The sequence below is a fragment of the Crocodylus siamensis genome, chromosome 6 (assembly GCF_052110815.1).
Source record: "Crocodylus siamensis isolate JL-2025a chromosome 6, ASM5211081v1, whole genome shotgun sequence".
Lineage (NCBI taxonomy): Eukaryota > Metazoa > Chordata > Crocodylia > Crocodylidae > Crocodylus > Crocodylus siamensis.
The window spans coordinates 15,269,855-15,288,883 of NC_143400.1; the positions used below are offsets into that span (position 1 = coordinate 15,269,855).

The following is a 19,029-nucleotide window of genomic DNA, read 5'->3' on the forward strand; positions in this document are numbered from 1 at the left end:
TCACTGAGAGCACCCAGTTCTCTCTGATCCCTGCAGGGACTACTACCAAGGCCCTTGTGTCCCCCAGCTCTGGGATTGCTTATCTCATACCTCCCTAAGATGAAGCCCTTGAATATGTGCAACATCTATGAATTCTGTGTGCACCTGGGGCTCAGAGGATGACTTGGATCTCCAAACAGGCGTCTTCCCTTTAGGATGGGTCCCTTTTAAGGCTACGTATAAGACCCATTCAAAGCAGATGGGCAAGCCAGGAATAGTGTTTTGGACACGTGCAATGAGCTTTCAGGCTCCATTGTAAGCCGGCCTGTGTAGGGAGCCTGCTCCCAAGACAACTGGTGACCCTTGAATCCAAACTACACCTGGTTACTATGAGTTCGATCTCCTGACCCAGCCCCAGACCCCCAAATGCCTTTGCCCCCCGACCCTTGTGTTGATGCAACGTATCTGTAACAGTCAGTCTTGGGTGGGGGAATCTTTCTTCAGATCCAAATGTGCCTGTCACCAGCTGACAGTCCAAGCGACAGGCTGCACTCCTGGTGGGCAGATCAATCATAATTCAGGCTACCAGTACAAGCGGCTGGATGAATGCCTCCCAACAGGGTGAGTAGAACAGCCTTGGAACTTAAAGGCACTTCCATGGTTTGGAAGAGCTCGCTCCGGACTTCAAAGCTTGCAGAGCTAACGGCCTGCTCTCCCCCACTTCCAGGGTCTACGAGTGCAACAAGAGATGCAAATGCAATGTCAACATGTGCACCAACCGTCTGGTGCAGCATGGGCTCCAGGTCCGGCTCCAGCTCTTCAAGACACAGAACAAAGGCTGGGGGATCCGCTGCCTGGATGACATTGCTAAGGGCTCTTTTGTCTGCATCTATGCAGGTAGGACACCTGTCCTGCGAACACTCTAGTTCAAATAGTGTATGATTAACGCAAGAGGATTCCTCAAGGTGTGTCCAGAATTTTCCACCCCCTACTTCTTTCCCACCATGGTGGCCTTTCAGAATTGATCATCCTCTTGGAAACGTTAGATTTTTCCCTGGAAAGCAATGCTTCTTGTGAGAGTACTGGAGCCAAAACTTTTTAGATGGAAAAGCTCTGACCAGTCTCTCGGAGACAGGGGGCCCTGAGCCTACGCTCTACCAGTCTCATACGTTGAGGACATAAGAATGGCCACTTCCTAGGTAGACTATAGCTCCATGTAGCCCATAATCCTGCCTCATATAGTGGCAGAGTGGATGTGGAGAAGAAGAGTGAAGAGGGCATGCCCACAATTTTCCACCTGCTTCTCTACCTCTCAAGGCTTAGGAAGTTGTGATTTCAGAATCTGCTCCCTTGTTGACCACGTCCAGTGTCTCCCAATAGACCTTTCCTCTCACTCCAAGTATGAAACCAGCCTTTTCTTTTTATATGTTAGTGTTTTAAAATCTGACGGTATTCACTAGTCTTGGCCCAGAAGTGTGGTTTTGAAGTGGATAACAGTGAAAACCCGATCAGAATCTCTGAACTTTTCCCAGGCATGTTAAACGGTATTGTTCAGCCTTTGTGAGAACGTTACAATTTCACCATCACTTCTCCTTCCAGTGAAACAACACAGAGACCCCGGTCTGCAAAAATCTAGCTGTCTGCTTTCGAGATGAGGGCTTCTAATGTCATCTGGTTGCCCACATCTGCTTCCTGTTTTGCTTCTAAGGGCTGTGTTGTTGGCTGACATTGTAAAACACGGAAGCTGTCCACTGGGGTGGAGTCTGGCACTGAAGAGATGCCAGCTTGCTTGCTTGCGTAGAGAGTACTTACCCTTGTCCCAATGATAGCTTCCCATATGGACTTGTTCTTGGCCTATTGAGAGAACTGTCTGAGTCTGGAGGCTAGTTCTTGGGGTCAGGTCCTTCCTGCTGGCTGTGACACCTCTGAGTGACCTATCAGTGGTGAAACTGGGAGGAAGTGATGCTGTGGTTTCCTGGCTGTAGTCTTGCAAGACTCTTGTGTCTCTGCCCTTGAGCTGGGCCACATCTCTCATGGCCTCTTAGCTGACAAGGTACAGTGTGGCAGATGAGGCACACAGGGGGAGGAATCCCAGCCACCGTGGAGAGCAGGACATGAGGCACTTAATCCTACAGCTTTAAGGAGGCACCATGGTGACCTTTGAGAATTGATGATCCTGTTGAGAATATCAGGCTGTTCCCTGAAAAGCGATACTTTTTGTGAGAACACTGCAGCTGAAGCCCTTTAGATGGAAAAGCTTTGAGTCCCTGTCAGCAAGTTGCACAATTCCTGGTCAGAGACCAGGTGAACAAGGGCCAAGGTAGCCCTGCTAACTAACCACTCCCCCCCTGCTGGCCTGTGGTCCCACGTTGCCTTAGATTTCAGGATGGCATGGTTTCTTGTGAGAGCCCAGTTTGTGGTAGAGTGCTTTCTGTCTGGGTCAGCTTCCCTGAGCTCTCGGGGGCAGCAAACCCAGTGCAGAACTCCCATATCCCTTTAAAACAACTCTGTGCTCTTTTTATTCCTCCTCCTGCTCCCAGGGAAAATCCTGACGGATGACTTTGCCGACAAGGAAGGACTGGAGATGGGTGATGAGTACTTTGCCAACCTGGACCACATTGAGAGCGTGGAGAACTTCAAGGAGGGCTATGAGAGCGATGCCAAGTGCTCTTCTGACAGCAGCGGCGTGGACCTGAAGGATGATGATGATGACAACACGGGCTCAGAGGAGCAGGAGGAGTCCAACGAAGACAGCTCTGATGACAACTTTGGCAAGGATGAGGACTTCAGCACCAACTCAGTGTGGCGCAGCTATGCTACTCGCCGCCAGACCCGAGGACAGAAGGAGAATGGCCTCTCAGAGACAGCTTCCAAGGACTCGGGTCTCGCCCGGCAGGTGAGTCACGAGGAGAGCGCCGTGGCAGTCTCCTGTAAGCTGCCCGTGTCCGAAGAGACCTCCAAAAACAAAGTGGCTTCGTGGTTGAACTCCAACAGTATGGCTGACAGCTTCCAGGACAACGACAGCGCATCCTCCTTCAAGATGAACGAGGCTGGGGAGGCAAAGGCTGCCAAAATGGATGGCCCAGGCGAAAGGGAGCGAGCTTCCACCTCAGGGCTTGGGGGCTTGGATGCGGAAGGGAAGGGACAGAAGAAGGAGGTGAGCAAGAGGCACTTGGAAGGGTCAGTCTACCAGAGAGGTAGAATACCCTCCTGTAGCCACATACAGATGGGGAAACAGGCAGAGGAGGGACTTGCTTTGGCCAGAGTGCTGCAGCAGGTCTTGCTGTAGTCCTTTGTGCTGCTGTACTATCACACTTCTGAATTTCAGGGCTGTGCTCAGCTCTCCTGTGGGACCAGCCCTTACAGCCTTTGTAGCTAGTGTCCATTGAGGCCAGCTCTGTAGGCAAGGCTTCCTCCTGCCAAATTCACTCCTTTGAAAAGGCTTCCAGCCAAGATAAGAGCTTCAGTCCTCAGCACAAATCCCTTGCTAAGCAGTGACTGGGGCTATAGCAGTCCACAAGTACCCAAGCAGGAGGAGGACTTGAAGCCATACAAGAGGCATAACCAATACAGGAAGGGGGAAACTAACAGGACTTTAGGAATAGTGCCCTCTCCAACACTTCAGCCCTTGAGCAGTGGCTCTCAACAAGGGTCCGTTGAGATCCTTTCAAGGGTGCCACACAATGTTGGTACCAAGTTGTGCAAACATGATTCACAAGATAAACCCAGAGATTTCTAAGACAAATCCCATGTCCCAAACACTCTACCCTGCTGTGGTCTGAGTTCTTGCCACAGAACACTCACTTTATTCTTTTCCCTTGTCAAAAGAAACCAAGTGAAAAGGAAGATCCATCACTTTCCAAGGGAGCCTGGAGCCTTAAAAAGTGGAGAACCACTTCCCTAAAGAATGGTCATGGGGGAAGGGGTACATCACAGCTGTGCAGGGTGAGGATGGGCTGCACTGAGACCTACCGTCACATTCAGCCCATCCAGAAGGCCAGGAGATTTTGGACTCTGTGGAAGCCAGGGTCGGAGATGGCCTGTTTGGGGCATCTAGGCTGTACGAGTGGTTGTGGGGTGGATTTGCTGAAGGAGACCTGACACAGAGGGGGTTCTGATGGTCTCTTCCCTTTTGTTTTGCAGGAATCAGAAGAAGCAAACAAGTTCCCGCTGTGAGTTTCCATCCACCCCTCCTTTCTCCCCCCTTTGTTTAAATATTTGCATTTGAGTGAACTTTACAGCTCTCAAGTGCCTCCCAGGTCCTGGCCCCTGCTTAGCCAGCAAGCTCTGTGTTCTACCATCAAGCACATGCCATGTTAGAAACAAAAGCAGTAGGTCCAGAGACCAGCGAGGCCCTGGTGTGCTCATCAGTTCAGTTCTGTGGTCTGCATTGGCCACTAACCCCACTGGCCATGACAGACTTCCCTGCACTTCTTGGGAGTGGGACGCCAGCTACATGGCAGAGCTATAATATAAGCAGTGCCACACCAGGGCATACCCATGGTCCATCTAGCCTAGTATCGTGGTCTCCAGCAGTGGCAGAAGTGGGTGGTGTACAGGAAGAACATCAAAATGGGTATCTGGAGCTCAACTTCTGACTTGTAGGGCCAGATCTGGTCCACAGTGCTGTGTCATTTGGCCCACAGGGTCTGGAAATCTGGCACTGCTCCCCTCCTGCAAAGTCACTAGACTTGCAGGGGCCACAGGCATGGTGCACTGGATCTGACTTCCAATCCTAGCATGCAGGGGTAATCTGTGCAGGAGCAGTGCCAGGCCTCAGGGCCCAGTCTTGGTGTGGGGTGTGGGAGGGGGCATCACCTGACCCCCAAGATCCAATCCTGGTGGGAGAGGACAGTGCCAACCTCTTCCCCCCCTGCCTCCAATCCCAGGGTGATGGGGGTGGGATGCAATCCTGGCAAGAGGGGTGGGGAGAGAACAGTGCCAGCCTTGCTCCCCGCCCCCCAACCCAATCTCTGTGCATAGAGAGCAGGAGGGTGCGATAGCAGCCCCCTCGGACCCAATCCCAACAGCAGGGCAGGGAGAGGTGATGCCAGGCCTCTGGACCTGATCTGGCCTGCAGATGGATTCTGGGCCACTCATTTGACTCATGGGGCCAAAGCATTGAACGTCTCTGTTGTAGAGTGATCTGCCCCCTATTTAACACCCTCCCAGGCACCTATCATTTATTGGGTTAAAGGAAGCATCTGCAGCCCTTCTGTCCAGGAGCTATTAACAGATCTACCAGCATGAATCTGTCCAGTCCTTTGACGCTGGTTGTGCTGTCTACCTCCACCACCTCCTGTGGCAGTCAGTTCCATGAGTTAACTACACATGACAGTGAGGTATCGCTGCTAGCTTGCAAGCAGCCCTCAGGCAGAAGGAACAAGCCTGCCAGGAAGCAGCCTGCATGACCCACATTGTTCTTACCCCCTAGGCTGAGCGAGACGACAGGCAGGCTGTACGGCTATAATCCCAGCCCACCGAAGCTGGAGGGTGTCCGCAGGCCCCTGAGCAAGACCACCCTGCATCAGAGCAGGCGGCAGTCGGCCCCCCTGCAGCCCTCCACTGACGTAAGACTCCTGATCCCCAGGCAGTTTGCATTAGCCAGTGTCAGCCCCTTCCTGCAGTCCTCCTGACAGTGCAGTGGAGGCTGTTCATTCGTTCTTTCGGGGAGTTACCTTGCTTCCAGTTGTGGGCATCCTTGGTGTTGAAGGATTTAGCTTGGCAGAGGGAACTGGTGGGTTGGTTGCAATAGACTTGGAGTGCAGTGCTTATCTCCAGGGGTTCACCAGTTGCCAGAGCTGGAGTTAAAGCATTGCTCAGGACAGAGGCTGCTACTTAAGAATAGGCCTGGCTCTCTGAACTAGTTAGGGCAGGGTGGCACCATAAGGACTGCCTTCTTCCAGGATGCATGGCACCTGAGACACTGCAGCAACACTAAGCAGGACATGAGTTTCTGGGACCAGGTAGGCATGTGCCCCATGTCCTGTCTTTTCCAGCTTCAGGGAGGGGGGGTCCTTGTAGTGACCATGTTATCTCCTCTTGCCTTGTCCCATTTTCCAGATGATGGTTGGTGCCAGTGGTGCAGGCTGCCATGCTGTCCCACGACACTTAGCTCTGCATATGTAGTAGCTTCCTTCCAACATTGTATACTGATACGCCTCTCTAAATCAGAGCTTCCTGCTTTGTTGCCCTGGTGAAAGTTGACTAAGCCAGCTGGCTTGGGTTCTTTTGTTGGCAAGAATGGATGTCATCATGTGGATTATGAAACAGCCTCCCCAAGTTCCCCAGCTATTTCAAGGGAACACAGTGGGGTTCTCTCTGTTCATAAGCTGAGCTTGTTCATTTGCCTCAAACACCTGCCTTGTACTGCCCTGGAAGTCGCAGCATTGTTGGTAGAGAGGCTAAAATAATTCCTGTCCAAATCAGCCTTCAAGCCGAACAATGCGGTAGATGACATAAGGATGTCAGTACGCATAGGGGTTCCTGGCTTGGCCACTGACTTCTGCTTAGTTAAACAGCATCATAGCCTTGGTGCCTCTGCCTTGGCTTTCCCTGGATGTAGAGTTCACAGGGCTTTCCAGCACATTCATGAGCCTTTTCAGGCATGAAAGGGCTTTGTTCTGTAGATATGGGTGCTGTAGAAAGGCAAAATGCTGTCATCAAAGCTCAGTTCCTTGGAGAAAGGCCCACAACCTCCTTTGCAGCCCCTCTAACCCCACCTGGTCTTTGTAGGACGTATTGACACTCTCCAGCAGCACCGACAGCGAGGGGGAGAATGGGCAAACAGCCTCAGGACAAGCACAGGGCAATGCCAATGACAGCGATGACATCCAGACCATCTCCTCTGGCTCGGAGGAAGAAGATGATAAAAAGAACCCCTCTTCTGGCCTCGGTAGGCACGGCTGCATTTTGGGGGAGGTGCTCTGATGTGAGTGGAGATGGGACTCAGAAGCAGGTAGGGGGAGGCATTGAGAACACCAGTTAAATATCTGTAGTGCCATGGGCAGGTCTCAGTATTGCCACACATTGCTTCCTTCCTTATCACAACCCATTCTCAATGGGGACTTTACTTTGAGACACTTGGCTTCCCACAATGCTCTGGCAATCGGGCTTCCTGCAAGATGAGCTCTCACGATGACTGCTCACCCCAACCAGAAACTGAAGAAAAACAGCTGCCTTCTGTAGACTTCTGGGCACTGTTTTCAAGTAGTGCTAGTCCCCCAGCTTTGCTCCTGTTTTCTGCCCAGGGGAGTATTTGGGGCTCCCTGTCCATCCTCGCATGGAGTTTGTGAGGTTTAGAGGAAGCAGGGCAGCTTGTTGGTGGAGTTTGAAGTCAATCTAGCTCTGTCTCTCCCCAGCTGCCTCCTACAGAACACTGTCGTGGTCCATTAACTCTTTCAGGAGCAAATCCAGCAGTGTTCGTTTCCATCCCCCTCTTTTTTTGGCAGGTCCTGTGAAGAGACAAGTGGCAGTGAAGTCTACCAGGGGCTTTGCCCTCAAGTCAACACATGGCATTGCCATAAAGTCAACCAACCTTGCATCGGCTGACAAGGGTGAGAGTGCACCAGTGCGAAGGACCACCCGCCAGTTCTATGACGGGGAGGAATCCTGCTACATCATTGATGCTAAGCTTGAAGGAAACCTCGGCCGCTACCTTAACGTGAGTTGCCTGTTCTTATGCTCTTGCTGTGCACAGACCACAGCCTCGAGCCAGCATCTCGCCTATTACCATATTTTCTAACATACTACACATCTCCAAATAAGACACACATCTTGCTTCAGGGAATGAAGAAGAAACATTTCTAGTCACTGCCCAGTGCTGACTGCAGGGGGTCCTAGCTGTGGCTGTGAGAGGGTTAAGGCTAGCTCTGACCCTGAAGGATGAACTCCTCTCCTACCCTGCACAATGGCAGTCATCTTGCAGCAGTGTCTCCCTGCTTCTCTTCCAGCAAAATAAGAGTAGCTTCTCCACTTAAGCCATGCCCTTCAATTTTGGAGGCTGATTTTTGAGGGAAGAGCGTAGTATGTGGATAATTACGATAGCTCAGAATCAGCTACGGGCCTAGGTTTCTCCTTTATCCTTGCCTCAGACTTCACCCCTACTCAGAAAACATTACTCTTCCTGCTACTACACATCACCACAGGGGTCCAGAAGCTGCCTGTCGTTATCTTGTCAACACCTGTTCACAACACCTGGCACTCTAAGCCTCCATAAAAGAGGCTTAATTGTGTCTGGGTAGGATTTGAACACACTGTTTAAGGTAGTGATCCTTAAGAAGGGTACTAAGGCACTCTGGCATGGTGCAAGATCCTTTTTAAGGATGCTATGAAGCTTTTAACACTGCATGGTGTGTGAACACTTGCACATCATTCACAGGACACCTACAGACTTCCAGTAGGAATCCAGAAGGTTACAACCATCCTGCTAGCTGACTTCTTTGCAACAGAAGAATTGTTCTGGTTTTTGGTTTGTTCTTTTTTTTTTCTATAGTTGAGAAACAAGCAAAAGTGAAGAGCTGGGATTTTCAAAGTGGGGTCTGGAGTCTAAAAAGGTTAAGAACAATAAGTTTTATGCTCTTTCCCAGACGAGAGTGTTTGCAGCTTTCTCTCTAGTTTGTCTGCTCTTTCCCAGACAAGAGTGTTTGCTAATGATCTAATCGGCTCTTGAGTTGGAAATGAATGGAGGCTTGTCTGTGAAGCTGGCTTGGGAATACAGGAAGTAAAAGGTGGGCATCAAGCAGAGGTTAAATTCACAGTTCAGAACCAAGATCTTTCTGGAAACCCAGTGAGCCACATAATAGAGAACCGTTCCTTTTGAACAAACCTCACTGCTTTTGCTCACTTTGTGCCTTGTGACAGGCATACTTAAGGAAGAAGCAGATTGCCTCTGTGACACAAACTGGAACATCAATTAGCAAGGGGGTAGAGGGGGGGCACTCTGAGGTGCTCTGGGTTAGAGTAAAAGGCAGTCCAGGGGATAGAGACTTAACGGTGGGAGTCTACTATAGACCTCCCAACCAGGGAGAAGAGCTTGACCAGGAATTCTTAGGTCAGCTCACAGAGGCAGTGAGGACTAAGGATGTGGTCATCATGGGGGACCTGAACTTCCCAGACATCTGCTGGGAAGAGCAGTCAGCCAAGTCTGACCGCTCACGTCAGTTCTTAGCCAGAGTGCAGGACCTCCATCTAACCCAGGAGGTGCACAGCCCCACCAGGGGAGACGCCTTGTTGGACCTGGTGCTGGCCACGGGTGATGACCTGGTGAGGGGGCTGCGGGTGATGGGCCACCTGGGAGACAGTGATCATCGCTTGCTGGAATTCATCATCTAGCGTAAGGTGGCAAAGGGCTGCAGCAAGGCAACAGCCCTAGACTTTAGGAGGGCTGACTTCAACAAGCTAAGGAGGATCGTTGGGGAAGTGCTGAGGACCCAGAGGGGAAGGGAGCCAGATGTCCAAGGTGAGTGGTTGCTCCTTAAGGAGACGATCCTCCATGCCCAAAGGGAGGTAATCTCAACAAGGGTCAAAGGGAGCAGGAGGGCACATAAACCCCCATGGCTCACTAGGAGCATCCGGGAATGTCTCCTTGCTAAAAGGGAGGCATACACCCAATGGAGGGATGGGGTCATCACCAAGAAGGACTATGTTACAGTCGCCCGAGGATGTAGGGGGGCAGTCAGGAAGGCCAAGGCAGAGATGGAGATAGGACTAGCTTCCCGGATTAAGGACAATAAGAAGTCCTTCTTCAAATACATAGGGGGTAAAAAGAGGGTCCCGGGTAATGTGGGGCCCCTGCAGGACACGATGGGCAACTTAGTCATCATGCCAGATGACAAAGCTAACATATTTAACGATTTCTTTGCCTCTGTCTTCCTAAGTAGGGACCAGTTCAGCCACCTCCCTGCTGGGCCCCCCTCGGGCCCCAGGAGAGACACGCCTGGGCCAGGGGTTAGCGAGGAGTTAGTTAGGGTACTTCTGGAGAGGCTGGACGTGTTCAAGTCCGCTGGTCCGGACGATCTTCACCCTAGGGTTCTACAGGAACTGGCCGAGGTCATTGCGGGACCCCTGGCGCGGCTCTATGAGCACTCGTGGTGCTCTGGTGAGGTGCCGGAGGACTGGAAGAGGGCCAGTGTGGTCCCTATCTTCAAAAAGGGAAAAAAAAGAGGACCCGGGAAATTACAGGCCAGTTAGTCTTACCTCAATCCCGGGTAAGCTCTTTGAAAAAATTATCCTGGCACACATCCAGGAGGGCCTTGCGGGGGAATGCGTGCTCAGGGGCAACCAACATGGGTTCATCAGTGGCAGGTCTTGTCAGACCAACCTGGTGGCCTTTTACGATCAGGTCACCAAATCATTAGACGCAGGGGTTGCTGTGGGTGTAGTCTTTCTGGACTTCCGGAAGGCTTTCGACACTGTCTCTCACCCTGTCCTCATCAAAAAGCTGGGAGACTGTGGTGTCGATGCCTACACGGTCAAATGGGTCGCCAACTGGTTGGAGGGCCGCACCCAGAGGGTGGTAGTGGATGGGTTCTTCTCGACCTGGAAGGACGTGGGCAGTGGGGTTCCGCAGGGCTCGGTCCTCGGGCCCGCACTGTTCAACATCTTCATCAGCGACTTGGATGAGGGGGTAGAAAGCACCCTGTTCAAGTTTGCTGATGACACTAAGATGTGGGGGGATGTGGGTGCACTAGAAGGGTGCAATAGGCTACAAGCTGACCTTGACAGGTTGCAACGGTGGGCGGATGAGAATAGGATGGGGTTTAACACTGATAAGTGCAAGGTGTTGCACATGGGGAAGAAGAACCGGCACCACACTTATAGGTTGGGGAACTCCCCTCTTGCCAGCACGGAGACGGAAAAGGATCTTGGAGTCGTCATTGACTCCACGATGAACATGGGCCAGCAGTGTGGGGAGGCAGTCAAGAAGGCCAACCGTACCCTGTCATGCATCCACAGATGCATCTCGAGCAGGTCCAGGGAGGTGATCCTCCCCCTCTATGCGGCACTGGTCAGGCCGCAGCTGGAGTACTGCGTCCAGTTCTGGGCGCCACACTTCAAGAGGGACGTGGACGATATGGAAAGAGTCCAGAGGAGGGCCACTCGTATGATCAGGGGTCAGCAGGGCAGGCCTTATGAGGAGAGGCTACGGGACCTGAACCTGTTTAGCCTCCACAAGAGAAGGTTAAGGGGGGACCTTGTGGCCTGCTACAAACTGGTCAGGGTGGATCAGCAGGTATTGGGTGAGTCCCTGTTCCCCCGTGTGCTGCCAGGAGTGACCAGGAATAACGGTCACAAGCTGGCGGAGGGTAAGTTTAGATTAGATATTAGGAGGCGCTACTTCACAGTCAGGGTGGCTAGGGCCTGGAACCGGCTTCCAGGGGAAGTGGTGCAGGCTCCTAGCCTGGGGATTTTTAAAAGGAAGTTAGATGAGCACCTTGCCGGGGTCATCTGACCCCGGTGCTCTTTCCTGCCAAGGCAGGGGGTCGGACTAGATGATCTACCTAGGTCCCTTCCGACTCTAGCTACTATGAAACTATGAAACTATCACTGCCTGAACCAAGGTCCCAGCTTCCAGCTTGAGTCTGCTCCGCTCAGGGTCTGGCTCTAACTTGTACCTCTTGGCTTCTCTGGTCTCTCTGCAGCATAGCTGTAGCCCCAACCTGTTTGTGCAGAATGTCTTTGTGGACACCCACGATCTCCGCTTCCCCTGGGTCGCCTTCTTCGCCAGCAAGTGAGTGAGCTCGCACTTGGGTCAGCTGTGGGGATGGGCATGTTTGGGGGATGCTTTTAGTTCCTGATGGTTCAAGAGGTTTCAGGCTTTGCCAAGGAGGCAGGCTGCTCTGTCCTGGGCTTGTAGCAGGGGTGTAGGGAGTCAGGGTTAGCTCTGTTGCTGTCTTTCCAGCACATGCTCCTGGTGGAGAGGCGCTTGATGCCCTTAGAAAGGCTCCCATGGGGCCTACACCAGCTTACAGTCACAGAGGCTCAGCTCTCAAGGATAAGGCTCTTGAGGGAAGCCATAGTAGCACTACCAACACTGGGGGCGCTGCCAGGGGTGTGGTGAGGCCATACGTCTGGGGGAATCCAGCTGCAAGGTACTTCATGGCCCCTTTGACCTTAGCCTCTCAGCATCATGCTGGCCTTCCTTCATCCCCTCTCTGAGTCAGGGCAGTGCTGTTACCCACCTAGTACACAAAGGACCCAAGGCTGTGGTAGTAGAGGATCTGAGCAGGGACCCCCTTAGTCCCTGCTAGTGCTACCACCCCTCTGCCAGCCTCCCTAGGACTGAGAGAGCTGCCCTTCAATTCTCAGTTCATTAGGACTTTCTAGCTCAACCTACCCATAAGCAAATGCCGCACACAGCAGAGCTGGAAGCCACTTCTGTCCATAGCAGCCAGGTTCCAGCCTTCCCTTCCTACCTGCTGCTCCTAACACACACCGCTTGCTCTCTCCCCTCCCTGCCCCACCTCCTCCTCCTTGCCCCCAACCCCCCTTGCAAGAGGAGCTGGCACTACCAGAGCTGCTAATCTCTCAGGGCAGGGCAAAACCACATGCCTATCTGTCAGCCAGAGGGACGCGGTCCTTCAACGGGCCTAATCTCATCTTGGCTGTACAGCATTTCTTTCAACATGCCGCTGAGATGCCGGTCTCTTGCCCTGTCTTCTCAGGAGGATACGAGCTGGCACGGAGCTGACATGGGACTACAACTACGAGGTGGGCAGCGTGGAGGGCAAGGAGCTTCTGTGTTGCTGCGGGGCTATTGAATGCCGAGGCCGGTTGCTGTGAGCCTGCTGGGAGGCAGATTAATGCCCCCCCAAAGGTCATTCTCGCTGCCTCTGTCTGGTGGGGGAAGCACTGTATTCCTTCTAGGCTGGAGCCAGGAGGATTTCTAAGCATCCCTGTCAGACGGGCTTAGAGCTCTTGTTTCTTTACAAGGACTAGCAATAGTCCCAGGTGTAGGGGCAAGGACAGGTAAGATGCTGCCCTAAGCATTGCCACCTGTGATCTTTGCTCATGAGCCCAGGCTCAAAGAGACTCCATTGTAGGGGGCAGACAGAACCACTCCAGCATGACACACACACACACACTCTCCACCCTTCCATAAATGGCCTCAATTTCGCTGCCGCTATGACCAGGCTCTGACCTCAGAAGTAGCATCTGTTCCTACAGATACAGCCCTCCACCCACCCCAAGCAGCCAGAGGTAGACCCTAAATGCTAAACTCACTTTGACAGAGGGAAGCGTTTGGGGTGGAGACAGGCAAATCTTTCCTCATGGCAACTTGAGCATTTGCTCTCTCTCTGTCTCTCCCCCTCTTTCTCTATCCCTGTGTCTAAGGAAGCTTTTAGTAGCACTGCTGGAGGGTGTTGTCTGGTAACTCCAAGGCCTAGTCAGATTGGACCAGCACTGGATTTATGTCAGGCCTTTTGGGCTTAGGGAAAAGATAACAGCTGTGCTACTTCTTGGAGACTACACAAAGAAATCTTGCCAGTGTTTAAAAAAAAAAAAAAAGATGAAGCAATAAAGTCTGGGTTTTTTCTACCAAAGCACAATGTGTGGTGTTGGAGTGGTTGGAAGCTTGTGTGTAGAAGACTCCGGTTTATAAAACCCTTCCTGCTACTGCGAACTTAAGGTGCTTCTCTCTTGTTCCGACACATTGAGTCTGATGTGTTCATGACAGCTGCCCTCCTTTCTGTTGTCACCCACAGTCTTGCCTTGCTGTTTGCTGGAGCCCTTGAGCTTACCTGCCCCTGTGGTCATGCAGGCATGAAAGGATGGGCTTCTTCCAGAAGGGAAGTAAACTCTGAGAGAAACCAGGCTGGCAGGGCCCTCAGGATGTCTGGTGTAGTCTGTCCCCCCCCGCACAAGGCACATTCTGGGCTGATTCAAGCAGAGCCAAAGTGATGATTTAGCTCAGTGCTGGCTGACTTCTAAGGGGCCAGAGGCTGTCCCCAGACCTCTCCTCTCTGCCCTGTGCACCTCACACCTTGTTCAAGTCCTCTGCCATGGGCTCTCTCATTGTATGAGTATGCAAGACTGCTAGGTCCCCTGGCACTGCAGGCTGTGCTGCCCTTGTCCTGAGGTAGCAGCATGCAGCAGAAGGAGAAAAGTGGAGCCCCAAATCCTATTACAGCTGGCTTGATGGGGGTAGGGACTTCCTAACCCCAGTGGGGCTGGCTCAGTTATCACCCTCCCCTTCCCAGAGGCCCTGATAGTTATACAGCAGGGAATAACACGTATTTCACATGGGGGATGAAGGGTGAATTATTTCCCCTGGCTTTCAAGGCAGCAGTGACACCAGGGACTGAAGATGCCTCACTTGTTACTTCATTTCAAACATCTCCCAGGGTTTTATCAGCCTCCTGCACTTGGCTCTGTCTGACCTTAGCATGCAAAGTTTTTCCTGCTTTTTGCCAGGGGGTTGTTTAGTTTGCAGCCAAAATCCAAGCCATGCTGAGAGCCGTCGCTGGTAACTGTTCACTATAGCCGAGGCCAGCTTGCGTACAAGACACGTGGCCACTCAGCTCAAAACACACTCTTAACAAGTTTCCTGCCCAGCTCATTTCCTGCTTGAGCTCAGGCTCATTTCCGTGAGCAAACACCCACTTCGTGCCACCAGTGCTGGAGCCCTGGCTTGCAACAGCTGGCAAGAGGCTGGTGTTCAAATCTTTCAGTTCCTCTTTGAGGACAGACACTCAGATGGAAGATGCAAAGCTGAAAGCTCATGGCTTCTTGGCGAATCACTGAAGCTACTTGGCTAGATTTCACCCCCTTCCATTATCTGGATCGACTGGTACAAACTAAACTGGGGAGGGGAAATCCATGGCATGTCCCCACTCCGAAGGCAGGGCTCCAAAGCTGTGGCAGACTCTCCCAGCTGTGCTGAAAAGGAACTAAATACACTGAGAGGACATCTGTGTTTCTCAATTAGTCCCTGTGTCATTGGTTGATGGTTGATGAGTGGGTAAAGCAAGCCTGAATGTAGCTTCCTTTTTATGATGAGCTCTTCTTCAGCCTTCTCAGGGCAAACCTACAGCAGCAGATCTACTCGTCTTACTCCACCAAGCTCCTTGGATGAGAGGCACTTCAGGCCTGGGTGGTCCCTTCCCCCATATTTATCTCAGGAGGAGGTAACCTTGGCTACTGAGCCCGTGTTTGGACTTCCTGAGTCTGTCATGGATCCTAGTCAGCTCCTCAGGCAGCAAAGCACTGGGCACACAGACTGCACTCTGCAATCAAATGTTCTCCCTGGCAAGGGGGTCCAGACAGGCCAGGTATTGTGCCTTGAACATGCAGTCAGCCTATGTGTGGCTACTTCATGCCTCCAGTTGAGTTGCATGCAAGTGTCCCTGCTCAGACCAGCTGTACAAGCAGCCTCCCGTCTCCAAGCCAAGACAGGGGCCGCCTGGGCTGCATTTTCCTTCTCAAGCCAGCAGCTTCCTGCTAGGTCTTGTGCACCATGACTCACCCTGGAAGAAGGCAGCCGGATGGATGGATGGCTGCCACCTCCATAGTGGCCTGGGCTGTGTGCATCAACTCCTGTCTGAGCTGCTGGGAGGGAAGAGTTTATGGAAACTTCTCCATCACAATACAGAAACATAGTACAGTTAGACTGCCAGGACACTGCAGAGATCACATCTCATCCAGCCTTCTCCTCAGGGAGGATCAGTCAGATCTGAAGCATGCTAGACAAAGGCTTGTCCCGCCTATGGCATGAACTACCCTGTGCTACAAGCTGCCAGACATCATGCCCCAAGACACCTGTAGGGGAAAATAACCTCAATTATACGTGCACAGCACTGGGTTCTGAGGCAGCTGTTACGACTCTGGTGACAGACCTCAGGGTCCTTGTAGGTAGTTCTCTAAAAACCATCACCTCCATGTGGAGTGGTGAACTAAAAAGCCAATAAAATGCTGGGCATAATGAAGGGAACTGAAAACAAAGCCGAAATCATCACCATGCCAACATACAAATCCGGGGCGTGGCCACACCTGCGTGCAATTCTACTATGTCCTTTTTGAGACATGGGCACCAAAACTAGGAAAGGCAAAGAGGAGGACAACCAAAATGATCAGAGGCCCAGGGGAGTTGCCAGACACAGACTAAAAAAATGCTAAGAGTCTTCAATTTGAAAAGGGGAAAGCTGAAGGGGGAGAGAAGAGAGGTCTGTAAAATCATGAAAGATGTGGACCAAGTGACCAGGAACTTGTTCACCAAGTCCCAGAACACTAGAGCACTGCTCAAAAGAGTAGATGACCGATTTAACAGAAAGGACTTTCTTATGCAGAACATAGTTCACATGTGGAGCTCACTGCCACAGGACACTAGAGAGGCAGAAAGCACAGCTGGGCTCAGAAAAGGATTAGACAGATTCATGGAGACTAGATCCATTAAAACAGAACAAGCAGAGACGTTTCCTCTGGTGTCTCTAAACCAAGGACAGCAGGCGCCGGGGGGGTGGAGCCCTCTAGGAGCAGCCAACCTATTCAGATGCTGTCCCTCTAAAGCAGCGATTCTCAAGCAGGGCTTAGCACGCTGCAGCACAAGATCCTTTCAGGGGTGCTGCTGCACGCTGCTGGTACTAAGAGGCCTAGCAAACAAATTGCACAATAACCCCAGAGGTTGCCAATAGGAATTCTTAGTGTGAAAAGCACGGCCCTGCTGTGGGCTGAGCTCTTTGCAGCAGAACAATGGCTCTAGTGATTTGTGCACTTAAAACATGAGTGAGAACCAGAAGCCTTAAGGGGGGAGCCTCAGGTCCAGCAAGCAAAACCGCTGCTCCAAAGCACCTGCTCCTGCTATGGCCAGTTACTGGGTTAAATGGGCCATTGGCCTAACCCAGCACAGCTCTGCTTTAGTCGTATTCACCTGCCCCGGGTGAAGCAGAGACACAACAGCACTGACAATGTCCTGCCCCACCAAGGAGTTTGTCAAGACACAGACGGGTGCTGCTGCTGTCTCCATAGGACTCTGCTCAGGGGAGACAGGGCAAGCGCGCATGCATGTTTTAGCATCTCACGGAGGCAGACAGCCCTGAAATCCCAGGGCTCCTGTTCCCCCCCTCGCTCAGGCTCAGCCAGGTACTCTGTGGCACCGGGGACTGAACCTGCTTTTGAGCTAGGAGAACCCATTCCCGACCATGCCAACTCCCAGCTGCAGCCAGGGCCCGCTCCAGCCCCCAGCACTCACCTTCCTTTGGATCCTTCTGGGTGGGCCAGGCAGGGCCTGTGTTGCCCCCTCAAGCCTCTCACGGACCCGCATGCTGGGAACCTCCCCGTGGAGCTGGCCAGGGAGATCCGCAGCTGTGCCTGCAGCAGTCTTGCAAGGTGCCAGCTGCTGCCATTAGCTTCTCACTCAAAGCAGGGGAGCCGCCTGGTCCAGATGAACTGGGCTCCACCTGCATGAGGACAACTGAGGCAATGAAGCCACCAGCAGCAAGAGGTCTGATGAGTTAGTGGAGACCTACACCTGCCCTTCCAGGGCCTTCAGGAGGAACACGGGGATTTCTGCTACAGGAACACACACACACAGATGTACAGGCACCCACATGCATGCACATGAAAGGCAAACGTGCACACATACACTGCTAACACATAGGTGTCCACACATAAATGCAAACAGGCACCCACACACAAACCCAAACACACAACCAGCCACCACTCACATACTTAAGTGCAAGCACACAGGCGCACACACAGCCACCTACCACACACAAGCAAATGCAAACACACAAGCACCCCCCCATCCCCAACATGTACATGCAAACATACACAAAGGCACACAAATGTGCAGATGCAAACACGCACACACATATGTGCAGACACGCTGGGTCCATCTTTACACAAGTTTATTAGTTTCCATTCTAATATATTTAAACTTTAAAAAAAAAAAAAAAAAAAAAAAAGGAAAAAAAAAACCAACCAAAAAACCCATTTTGGTCTGCAGTTCAGTTACTGGTCCATTCTCCAACCCCTCTGCCCACCGCGAGGCAAAAAAACTCTCCCCCCACCCCACCCCTCCCGCCACCCCACTACTGCCTGGCCCCTTCGTTCCTGTCTGCACTCAGTCCTATATCAAAATAAATAGAAAAAAAACCACGTCCATCGCAAAGGTGTTTGTCCTTTGGCAGCCAGGGCAGGGCAAGGGACAGGGTGGGGACAGGAGGGCACCGGAGGGCCTGGCTTTTAATGGATGAGCCCAATTTGCTCAGCCAACAGGGGAGGCAAAGGGATTCTCTTTCTAAGGAAGCAGGCACGGGGAAGAGAGCGCAGATGCTCCGGCTCCCCCCACCGCTGCCTTCACTAGTGTTCTCGGCTATCCCGGCCGCCACAGCTTATAGCAGAAGGGCGACAGGCACTTGGATCCGCAAGCCAGCAGGGAGGAGGGAAACGAGGCCACGTTCCCAGCGTTCCTGCTAAGGGCAGCTGGCGGGAGGCACTTAGGTTTGGCTTTCCTACCACCAGTGGAGAGCCCGTGGCTGACCCAGGAGCTGGGCACAGCCCGGGTCTGCAACACAGTGTGGGGGTGGAAGGAGAGGCCAAAAGCCCAGCCCCGCCGTGGGCCAGACTCTAAGATCTCAGGCACGCGGAAGAAGCCGGGCGTTGGCTGCTCCGACAGCCTCGGAGCCAGGCGGCTCCACAGCTTCCCTGTGATTTCAAACGGGCCCCTCGCTGGAGCTTATGCCCAGGGAAGCAAGGGGAGCCTGCTGCAGGGAGACACGCAGTGCTGGGCCCCATAGCTGACTGGGGCAGGGGGAAGCCCCACGCCAGGCTCAGGAGTGGAGGGGGGGAAAAAAGGGATGTAAAGAACCAGGATTGAGAACATCTGCCTGGACCTGATCCCTGCTGCCAGGGGGGAGGCCTTGCCTGTGGGGTTGACATTAAGGCAGATGGGTGAAGAGGAATGCAAAGAGGGGGGCAGGAGCCCCCTCCCCACCGCCAGCCAGGCTGCACAGGGGAGGGGGCCACCTGGGGGCCGGTAACGAGCCGGCTGTTCCTGCTAGCCCGGGGGCGGGAGGGGGGGGGTCTTTGCCCTACAGGCTGTGGCAGGCT

At 52.7% G+C, this 19,029-nt stretch overlaps 1 protein-coding gene across 3 annotated transcripts in view; it reads left to right on the top strand.

The window, feature by feature from the left end:
- SETDB1 (SET domain bifurcated histone lysine methyltransferase 1) overlaps positions 1-13,523 on the top strand; it is a 34,907-nt gene extending 21,384 nt beyond the window's left edge. For all 3 annotated transcript variants that reach the window (XM_090056012.1, XM_090056010.1, XM_090056011.1), the window contains exons 14-22: positions 484-600; positions 707-876; positions 2,520-3,136; positions 4,123-4,151; positions 5,414-5,549; positions 6,715-6,874; positions 7,431-7,642; positions 11,622-11,710; positions 12,645-13,523. In XM_090056012.1, coding sequence (XP_089912138.1) covers positions 484-600; positions 707-876; positions 2,520-3,136; positions 4,123-4,151; positions 5,414-5,549; positions 6,715-6,874; positions 7,431-7,642; positions 11,622-11,710; positions 12,645-12,762 — 1,648 coding nt within the window. In that variant the 3' untranslated portion in view covers positions 12,763-13,523. The remainder of the gene's footprint in view (positions 1-483; positions 601-706; positions 877-2,519; positions 3,137-4,122; positions 4,152-5,413; positions 5,550-6,714; positions 6,875-7,430; positions 7,643-11,621; positions 11,711-12,644) is intronic.
- The last annotated feature ends 5,506 nt before the right edge of the window (positions 13,524-19,029 follow it).